General features: G+C 36.6%; 1 protein-coding gene and 1 long non-coding RNA gene across 2 annotated transcripts in view; both read right to left on the reverse strand.

The window, feature by feature from the left end:
• Window positions 1-7344: 7344 nt before the first annotated feature.
• LOC108552634 (uncharacterized) lies at window positions 7345-8168 on the reverse strand. The gene is made up of 3 exons (XM_017907278.1): window positions 8138-8168; window positions 7879-7895; window positions 7345-7812 (listed from the first exon to the last, which is right to left on the reverse strand). The coding sequence occupies exons 1-3, from the start codon at window positions 8166-8168 to the stop codon at window positions 7345-7347; spliced, it is 516 nt and encodes a 171-aa protein (XP_017762767.1).
• Window positions 8169-10491: 2323 nt separating this feature from the next.
• Window positions 10492-11532, reverse strand: part of LOC108552692 (uncharacterized) — a 2703-nt gene continuing 1662 nt past the window's right edge. The window contains exon 3 of the long non-coding RNA XR_001890574.1: window positions 10492-10533. This is a non-coding gene — a long non-coding RNA (uncharacterized LOC108552692). The remainder of the gene's footprint in view (window positions 10534-11532) is intronic.

An 11532-nucleotide genomic window follows, 5' to 3' on the forward strand; every position in this document is an offset into this window, starting at 1 on the left:
AATCTATTAATAAAGCAAAAAAATAATTTAATGTTACCTTTAAAACTTGGCATGTAAAGAACGTAAGAGAAGAAGAATGATTCCTTGTGTTATTCTTAAAATTACATGACATTGTGTTATTTTATATATTTCTTCGCATTGTGAATAATTTAAAGTCCAGTCACATCGAATGCACCTATTGCAAAACAATGATATTGAATTTTTAAATTTCTCGAATTTCTTATTAGTATTCTTACTATACTATACTAACCACTCTTTAGAATAAATTTTATCTTTGGTTTGAAATAAAACTAAGTTGATTCTTCAAAACTTTGATACGCGTTTCAATTGTTACTGTAAGATATAGATCACGTTGTATATTTTTCACCAAATTGTAATAGTATAGAAGTAAACACCCATTATCCATAAATTAATACCACGGTACCATTTCCAAGAAGATTCTGAAAATTAAATTATTATGTTATAAAATATAATTGGAATGTAGATATATAGATATCCTTCGTTGGGTTCCAACAATGCATATAGACCGATAGGGAAGGGGCAGCCAGAATTGCACGGGCATCGGTAGCCATGACGGGGATTTCAGAGTCGGACGGTCGACTCTTGGCGTATATCGACTGTGTCGCCTCATCTACAAGTCAATCAGGTTCGCGTGCCAGCGACTCATGAAGGCGGTCCGGTACACGTAAGTAAGTGGCCGACCGGCCGGCCAGCCGCTGCAATACATATACCTGCGACTGCTGTCAAATACGAGCGTCGACACGGCCACCTTTATTCCGGGTATGCAAGTATAATGCGCCGCTGCATATATGAATGCTTATGGTAATCCGCGCGCGGCACCAGCCTCGTTTCGACGTTGGCCCGGATGCCTGCTAGATAGACCACGGCCCTCGCCTATTGTTATCGGCTGTTCTCTACTTGTATCCGACGCCGCTTTTCCTATATCCATGGGGTTTGACAGGGAGGCCTCGATTCTTATGTCTTTGATATTGGCTTCCAGCTGGTTTCGTTACGAGAGAGTCGACAATAATTTTCTGAAAAAACAGGATTATGAAAATATGTACAATTTCTCACAGAAGTTTGGTTATGTAAAGCTTTGTATATTATTATTACTGATATCGACAAATAAAATTACAACTTAATAACAGCTGCTAGTATTATTCATTTCATAACACCGTTCAATCCGATTTTTGATCTGTAATATCCATTGGGTAATTTTTGTAGAGCTAACTTACCTGAATACGAATCCTCAAACCAAATTGCTTTGCTGGTTTTTGATAATTACGAGTTTTTCTAAAAACGCACAATTTTTGGTTAAAATAAAGTATTATGTGAAAAGTACGAAGGTTATGAGGTTCACTGTTGACTTACAATTTAGGTGAGAGTGTCCAGAGGTTATATAATTGCTCATCAAAGTTTAATAATAAGCCACGTGTATGTATTCTCTACGCATTATTTTTGCATTTCTAAAAAACGTTCTTTATATGACACGTATTTGCTGCACAGTAGCGTATTCTGTAGGCTTTCCTGAAGAAGCAATCATCCAGAAACAATATTAGGATGTTTTCCAATGTTGTCACCACGCAGCCATTGTTCCCACATTCGGCTTCATCAGGACCGTAGTTACGCGTAATTGACACCAACATCATCTCCCAATAGATCCTATGTTTTATATGCATAACATGTATGTTTTCATAGACTTTTTTATACTAATCGCAAAATTATAAGAAATTTTTCTGAATCACTTTTAATTTGAAACAGTTTCGATGCTAAGATACATAAATATGAATGAGGTTTTAATATAAAGTTGTTAACAAATAATCTCCCACATAACTTATATGATGAGAATGAATTTTTGAACGTTTTTACTCTTTGTTTAATACTTCGCTTTGGCCAAAAAAACAGAGAAAATAAAAATATTTTGACATACATATATGTATCATGTATATTCTGTTGTTCAAAAAATAATTTCAATATACGTCTAATGGTACCCGTTGATACAGCCCTAATGGGTCAGCGTCTTCTATGATTTCGGACTCGAAGCTTGGACTTTGTAGTAGGAACACAGATACGAGAAGAAGTCGTCTAAAACAAGATGGCGTGATAGATGAGAACAGAAGATGTTTAGAAAAGGATAGAGTAGCTTAGGCTGCGGAAATTAACTAATAACTCAATTTCTGCAATTAATTTATAAACTTTTATAATTGCATCGTAAAGGCAGATCATTGGCGAACTTTCTCATATAACTTTCGATATTAATTTCTTCTTAATTAATTGATTCTTAATTATTATTTCATGGCGTGTTCGAAATATTGCCGAATTTGTCAATGGTTTCTCATTAATAACTGTCTTTCAAGTAATTCTTTTCTGACTTTTATGCATTCATTTTAAAGACAATATTCTTGCGCATCTTCTCATAATACCTTTGACCATATTTTTCTTCTGGTTTTGAGCATAATTAATTATTTTAACAAATAATTATTCTCGGCGTTGTTTTCAAATTACCCACGCCATGAAATAATTATTAATGACAAGCAAATTAGCAACAAATTATGTACAAAAGTTATATAAGAATGTTGTTCAGAGCTTCAGCTTTACGATGAGATTATAAAAGTTCATAAATTATTTGCAGAAATTGAGTTATTTGTGAATTTTCCCTGCCTGAGCTACTCTGTCCTTTTCGAACCGTCTGCTGATCTTGTCTGTCACGTGATGAGGTTTAGACGACCTCCTTGCGCATTCTATGTTCCTATTACTTTTCTGCTCATCTGGTCCAAAATCATAGATGGCGCTGACTAAAGTCGCTTGGATTTTCTATTGTATTGAAGGTAATAGCGCGGTATAGCGGGTTGCATTAGGTGCGTATTGAGATTACTTATTGAATAAGGTAAAACAGGTTTCTACTTTTATTCATGTAGCGATATATTAAAGATAATGGAAAATAAATTTGAAATAAAAATACTAAAAGTTGATATATCATTACGTAGAAATAACTGGTCTGTGTTATAGTTGTTAATAAGGTGGAAAAAAAGAAAACAGAAATTATCTTTTCTTTATGCTTAATTTATTTTTCTTGGAATACAATTTTTCTGATTGAACATACAAACATGTTGGATAACACTATAGACAATTTCAATAGAAATAGAAATTAATTATTACATTATGGTGTATTTAAAAAATATAATTTAAAATAGAACTAACAGACTTTCTTATATAAATATATAAATGTAAAATATAAAGATTATTTTACTTTATAACTCCGTTCGTTATATTGTTAGAATTATAATAATCACGAGTTACGTTTGTAGTTTTGGAAATTATAATTTCAAGTGATTATACATTTTTATTATATATTACTATAAAGTGTAGCATAATATTTTCGTAGTACAAAATTTCAATCGGTATTTTAAATGTTTTCCTGTTATTCTGCTCAAGGTGAGAACAAACAGATGTCTTACATAATTGATTCTTAATCATTCTTCATATTTCAACCACTCTATATCATGAGACGAAGATCATAACATAAATAAACTATTTTATCAATCTCAATTTTAACAATAATGTTTAACGCTATACATAAATTATATATGAATTATATATAAATTATATATAAATTATAAATAATTAACTTATATTTAATTAAAGACTACTTTGTAACTAATTTATAACTAACTTATAACTAATTTATCGCTAGCTTATTACTAAAAAAAAAATAATTAAAACCTGAAAAAATAAAAAATAATTAATCCTGAAATAAAAGAAAAATTAATACCTGAAAACAAAAAAAAAATGATTAGTAAATTGTTTAATAGGGTGGGGTAGCTATCCCTAACCTCACTTCGGACCCCCACCCCTCGCGCACTATGAAAATTAGATGTTACACTTCCGAAGTCGAACTGACAAATGAGTTATACCTCGTCGCGTCGCCCTTTATATAGCCGCCGATCGGCCGAGTCTTCCACCTCGATCAGAAATTTTTGAACTTCGCGGATTTTATTAATTATTAATTTTCCGCTGTCGTAGCCAATAATTTATTAATTTTTTCACTTTCACTATAAATATACGTTGCGAACAATTTGTTAATAACAATATTAATTTGTTATTAACAATCGGTGCAATAATTTATAAATTTTTTGAAAATTATAGCTACATTTTAACATAAGTTTGTTATAAATTCAAGTAATAGCCAATAATTTATTAAATTTTTCTCTGTTATAAATTTACGTTATGAACAATTTTTTATTAACAATAAGTGTAATAATTTATAAACTTTTTTAAACACGTCAATTACGCGTGACTACGGCTCTGATTAAATTGGATGTACAAATAATGGCTGGATGGTAACAAAATCCCTCTTACGGTTTGTCGCCATATATTTACCGTCCTGTCAACATTAAAGATCATCCTAATATTGTTTCTGGACCTCCTAACGTTCATATTTTTCATGTAATACTTCATTTTAGCCAAAAATCGTGCGTTTGTAGAAAACGCATGCTATCTAGAAAACACTATCGGTCAATTGGTCTTCGTTCAACTCAAATTACTGTTGATTTGAGTACAAAAATAAAAGTAGCAGTGGAATTGATATTTCCGAGTTAAGAGTCTCTAGCGAGACCTTATAGCCGGTTACAACATAATGCAATGAAAGTCTATATGTCAATCATATTTTGTGGTTTTTAATTTTCTGTAATTTAAAATTAATTCTGAACCTATGTTATTTATTAGCGATGATAGGAATCAACATCTCGATTGATTTAGATCCTTAATTAGCTCAGATTTTTAATGCAATTTTGTTCTTCTTCAGGTGACTCTACCGCAATCTCTTTCGAATTGTGCTAATCGAAAAGCTGGTATAGATTTTAACCAGTGACTCAGTGGATCGATGACGGCGTGAACCGTGGTCAAAACCATAGATCCAACACATAGTCCGACCCCATAGCTTGAACCCACCGATGGCAGGCTGTCTGCAAGTATAGACGAGCGATCATATCAGGTCGTTAACTGATATTAATAGCAGGGCGCGGTGAACTCGTTCGTACTCCCTCTATTAGTTGCGCTCTCTCTTGTTCTCTCTCTTTTGGCGGGCATTCTGGCTGTCCCACCTAAGGGACCCTTTGCCCTAATTGTAACAAATTAAATCACGCGATATCGACAATTCCCCAGGGTGAAATCTGCGCGCGGCAGAAGCGTGCCGCGATTGTGCACGCCTTTTCAACACTCTAATCTATCCTCGTCGAGCCATTGTTTCCAATTAAGGGGCACCGGATTTATGCTGGACTATGAACGATGATTTGGGGTGGTTCATGATTGGGGTTAGATGGGTGGTGCAATTCTATTTCGTTCATTTTCGTAATCCTTTCTTAGCAAAAGCTTTTCTTGGTGCAACTATGTCCGAATGAGAGCTGAAATTTAAAAAAAATATACAGTTCGAAGAGATTTTATACAGCTGCGAATATGTGCTTTAACAATACTGCTTCATTTGTAATCTATCACGCGAATGTGGCCCATAGGAGAGCATTTCTTATAACGTGAAGCCACTTACGATTCATGTCACATGGTGGGTTTTTTGTTTGCGCCATCTTCCAATTTTCAATTGATGTCACTTTGCTGATTTTGTAATTGGTTGGTGTTGCTGTAGAATCCCAAGACACGTTTGATGTCATTCTACAATTACAAGTATTAAAAATCAATAGATAAATAATGCGTAAAATTAAAACCAACGATCAGTAACGAAAATTGTTCGTTTCCTGCTATATTCCCGTCTTTCTAGATTTTTAACAGGAATGGGAAACTTTTCATCAAGCAGTCGAGAGAAATCTTTCTCCAGAATGTCGGGGTCGATTTATAAGCATGCGAATAAACTCTTTTTAATATGCAGCACTAACCTGTTGAATGCATTGTGTTCGTGACAAGCAGTGATTACATTTGTTCTCCGGAGTTAGATACATTTTTTATCATTTCAACGATCGTGTTACCGATGATAACCTCGTTAACCGCTGCTCGGTATCGTTGTAGATCAAGGCTGCTTTAATATATTACTTTCTGGTCTCGCGGCTAACTCGATGAAAACCAACCAGAAGAACAATGAAAGGGAAACCAGCAAATTTGTTACGGTAACCGATCCTTCTCGTAAAAATTCCTTTTATGACCGAACAAAAAAATTCATACAGTCATATCTTCTTATTAAACCATTAAAATTTAACCGTTTTCACTAACGGCGAAGATAAACTCGTATTCTTAATTGTCTTCACTTTAAAATACCCCTATAAATTAAAAATTAATAAAATAATAAGAAATATAAATAAATAATCACTATATTTCTTATAGTGATTTTATATTCTTATACTATTCTATATATATATTAGAAATAAACACAGATACTCCCTTCCAAATTCTTCCAAATTGTCAACGCTTTACTCCAGTTCTTAATAAGGATTAATGTACATCAATATTTTTACACATTTGTACATTACTAGTGATATTGATATGTAATTATTTATTGTAATGAAAAAAGGAATAAATTTATCCTAAATATTCTAAGATCTTAACGAACCCGTGCCTTAATCTTTGACGAGGTTTTATCGTATCGAGCAATAAAAAAGAGAGGAAGAACCAAAGAAAAAGCTCAGGGTACAAAGACTTCGATGTCTTGTATGACAAGAAAAGAGAAGAGACAAGGGAAAAGTAAAAAAGTATAGTAACGGAGACGACTTTTGATATTTCCTGGCGTTACCATTAGCCAGGCACGGGCCTCGAGCTGGCGAGGGTGGTTCGGTGGATGCGGGGAAAGCCTCAGGAAGCTCTAACTCACGGGCAAAGGGGCAACCCACACCGTTCACCCGAGCCAGCCCCTGCCATTAACATTAACCGAGCACATACAGGGTGTTTGCAATGGCATTATCGATCGGCCTGGTGAAAAAAGACCAGCGAATCGAGCACTTTGTACGATACGTGCAGGAAACGCCTAGTTTACATTCACGAAACCCGGCTAAATGCCGATAGACTCGTTTTCGGTCTCTATCTACTATACTTGGCCGTTCGTGATTGCTGACCACAATACGGATCATCCTAATTCAGCGAAAGAGAGGGAAAAAGAGAAAGACATAAAACATTTTCGGACTGCACCGATTATCTACCTTGAGAAGCCTATTTTGGTTGCTTGCATTATTCTTTTCTATATCATCCAAGCTACTTCCGGCACCATGTATATTCTGTAACCTTCCTTTCGATTTTCTTGAAGAAAGGATTTCTTCGCCGTTTAATTTGTACTTCGTGAATAATCGAGTAAAAGAATCGATGTTAAGGACTGGTCCCAGGTCGACCAGTTTTCCTCCATTTCAACCATCACCCTCGGCCAGTTCGTTTCCGGTGGAAATCACGAGCCATGTCTACCCGTGGCTCGTCGTTCATGCATGAAGCCTCTGATCGTCGAGCAAGGAACGGTGTCAATCGTGCGAGAAACATCGAACCTTTTGTATCCCGTTTGGTGAGTGCGTTTTCGTGTCCGAACCACGCTGGATCCGTGCTACTTCCGGCCGCGGCGATCGTCAATCGCTTCCACGTAATCGGTACGCTCGCTATGACCCTCGCCTCACTTTTAATTGCGACCATTGGGTCCATCGAAGGTATCGAGAGGCAGGACAGTAAGAAGTGAAATACGGTGTAATAAAGAAGACCGGAGTAAAGATTGGGAAGATTAATCCTTGAAGTTCTGCGAGGAGGGTAGAGCGAGATATGACTGACCAAGTCATTTTCTTGTAGGTAGAGGTGAATCACATTCGGAGATATGGTAGAATAGCAAAGGTTGATGATCTGAAATTAATTTCAAAGAATTAAGCTTAATATACATTATTTATCTGTAAGAGAAGTAATACTTACAGTACCTTGTATTCTTTCTAGATATTGGAGTTATGGTATATATGTATTTATATGTAATTTCACTGAAAGCTGAATAAGAATAGTATTCAAAATTTATAACAAAAGATTTTTGATAAGATTACTTATACAATCTCCTCTTTCACTCTGACTCTATTTCTAAATTACAGTGTACATAAATTTTAATTAAGTGATTTCAAGATCACGAAAATTTTGGATGCGAAAGACCTCGATCATGGTAGACGACAGAAAACAATGGAACCTTTGGGCACGTTCGCACACGTGGGTAACATGATTTCAAAAACGAGGGATTGATATCGATGACACGAGAATACACGTTGATCGTATTCGGTTAACGAATTCGACGATAACGATATATCGTTATCGGTGATACATTCGAATATATCTGGTGGCTGGCCGCCAGCACCCTTTGAAAACCGTGCCCTGGCCACGTGTCCGACGTGTCGCGCCCCCGTTGTTACTGCACGGTGCGGATCAGATAATTTTCGTACAAGCAGATACCCGGTGGACGGGCGGGAACACACGCGCCGTGACCTTGCATAAAGATCGCGAGATAACATTGATATATTAATCGAATCTACTAGTTGTCCTGGGAATGTTATTAGCTGGTCGAAATGTCTGTGTTTCTGGGTAACGCTCTCTTTTAGTTATGACATTGGATAGTCGTTTTGACCTTTCTTTTTATGTTGTCAAATTTATAAATAAGCTTGAATTCATTTTTTTTAAAATCAACTTTGTTATGAATTTAAGGAGTTAATTAGAAAGAAGAGAATTAGTTACAATTAGACGTCCTTTTAACTATACATTCACGATAAATAAATCCATGTATATCAGGGGTGAAAGACATTGGATTGGAAATATTGGATTATTATAAAGACCCATTAAAGTGTAGTAAAATCTCAATCGTTCCAATCATCTTGAACCTATGCCAAAACTTAGAGCTTGGTGTCTCATATGCAACAATTTTCATTGTGGTATATGCGGAAAACCTCCACTTCTTCTTAATGAACCTATTCAGAAACGATTCCAATGCAAATTGGATTACGACAGGAGAAATTTCTTCAATATTATTATCAAATAACGATTATAATATTATAAATAGGTATACAATGATTAGCAATACCTTCTACAAATACTAACTTGTACAAAGAAATTATGTAGTCATAATTTGCGAGACGGAGACATATAGTTGTCAATCGTTGATATGATTCACAATCTGATCCCTATCTTATGTTGTCCATATAATGACCTTTTGCAATCTTCGCTTGTATTAATTCAAGAAAAATGTTTAAAACTGAAGAATTAATCAAGATTAATTTCATTTCATTAAATACGGTTAATTATGTTTCATTCAATTCCAAGTATGTACTCTCTCTTGGAGCATATAGGACTGCGGTAGAAACCCATCAGACACAGTGTTTACAATCTTCCTTTTCCTTCGACGATTTTTGTCACGTATTAAACGTCGAACGTAATTATAGAAGTCGTTCAGGTTTTCATCGTTGTACTAGTATTTCTATTTTGTGTCCAATATATTCCATCAACCATTGGACTTGCTATACTGCATATTAGATCTGAAATATAGAGGTAAAATGTCCTGAATTAACATGGTTTTATACATTGGTAGTAAAAGTAATTACTTTCCTGAGCAATAAACTGGTAATTTCTTGTGTGATCATACTTAACAGCAGTGAATTCGATGCTCAATTTGGAATGGTTACCAACCGTTCTTCGTCTATTTTTAATATTCTGTAAATACTATTAAGTCGTAATTATAAGCGTGGAATTCAAACGTCTTTCTATTTTCATATCAAAAGTTTCATTTCTGAAATGTTCCAGACCAAAAAACAATCACCTAACATCCCAAAGCTGTATCAACGCAAACTACATAAAACTCCACAAACACAGGAGCAACATGATGAAAAGGCTACCGAAAATGTCGAAGAGAAAAAAGAAAGAACAAAACGCAACAGCCCCAAAGACGAAGAAACTTTTCTCTACAGAGACCGGTCACCCCAACGAGGATGCTGAATCCCAACGAAATGAAAAAGAGACGCGGATACGCGCGAGGACGTTGGAAAAAGTGAAATCGAGCCTTCGCGAAGCGCGGACCGAGATGGTAACACGGGGAGACAGAGAGAAGGAACAAGGACACCGAGTTCGCCAGTGGAAAAAGGTCAGACGAAGATAGACAGAGAGGGAGAGACACGCAGGAAGGGAGAGGAAAGATCCACCCTGGTGGATGATCCCGCCTCTAAGGAGCCGCTTCATACCGGAGCCCAGCACGGGGGTTAGCAACCAACCCTCCTACCTCCTCCACCGCCATCTCCACCCTCTCTCCCGGCGTCCCGGCGCAGGCTCCGATACACAGCCAATCGTCGGACCGCGACTGATAACGACGCTGCCAAATGTGCGTCCGTCGCATCGCGGCCGAGTTCGCCACGGTGGTCCACGCGTTCCTCGCAGCCTCGTTACATCCTCCGGGCTGTAATCCGCTCTGATAGCCGGCTATCGGCCATCGTACGCCGGTTCCCGGGCTGTTTCACCTGTCTTGGCCTATAAGGCTGCTTCCTCATCGAGATTCTGATATTCCATCCGCGTGTTGTTGGTTTTCGATTTCCGTTCGTGTTTGAGTTCCTGAAATAAAACTGGGTTTTAACACGGGTTCAAGAATCGCGCGGTTCGAGTTAATCGGAAGTGAGAAGGTGAAGGTTCGAGATAAAGTTTGAGGAACCTGCTGTGGACGGCGAACTGGATCTGATAGTGCTGGATAAGGCTAAACGCAGGCCCCCGCATTGACGGTGAGTCTGCTTTTGGGATTGGTTTATGAGATTTTTGGAAAAGATTTGGAAGAGATTAGGTAAATTGTAGGGAATCGTGTATGAGGCAAGAATCTTGGTAGTTTAGGTATTGGTAACTATAGAATAAATCTAAAGGTATGTTTATCTTTTGACTAGAAATGAATTGCTATATTCTGTGTAAATTTGTAAATAAAAAGACTTGCTGAGAATAGTAAATATGCAGCATAATATGGTCTTAATTTTTTAACAGAGCCTCCATCTGTTGTAAAAGCCGTTCAACTATCTCCGATGTTTATTAACGGTATTTTGTTTACAGACCATAAACAATCATAGTAATTCATCGTGACTCAACAATCATTATCCCATACGTACAACAATAGAGTAATTACGATTATCAGATTTTACACAACACTCCATCTTTACGGACACACAAACACGCAGAGTTCAATATCGTTTCCACCATCCTTGAAAAATAACTACAATGATTTAGAGGCATACAGTAGTGGAACTATTCGAACATTTATCGCTCCGTGGCTGAATTTCCGATAACCGCCGAATAAAAATTTGCGTGGTTATTATTCCCGTTTCTTTCCCACGGGTTTTAACGGTTCACGTTTATGATATACACTGTGTACACCCTCGTGAACACCGACCTCACCTGTCCACACGCATGTTTCGCGTATTAACCGCTCCGGCGTGTATCTTCAACGCTAAATTACCGTCCGCGTTCGCAATTTTTCCTGCCATCTCTTTTATTGCCCCGCATTCTACGCCGTTGTTATTCATTTTTTTAACGCCTCGTAAATTTTACACACTCTTCCTCGTTTCTTTCCCT

Source organism: Eufriesea mexicana, unplaced genomic scaffold (genome assembly GCF_001483705.2).
Source record: "Eufriesea mexicana isolate 0111107269 unplaced genomic scaffold, ASM148370v2 scaffold7569, whole genome shotgun sequence".
In the NCBI taxonomy this organism is placed as follows: Eukaryota; Metazoa; Arthropoda; class Insecta; order Hymenoptera; family Apidae; genus Eufriesea; species Eufriesea mexicana.

Bases quoted from the DNA above. Each gene is read 5' to 3' on its own strand.
- LOC108552634 (XM_017907278.1), bottom strand. From the start codon at position 8,168: ATGTTACCCACGTGTGCGAACGTGCCCAAAG.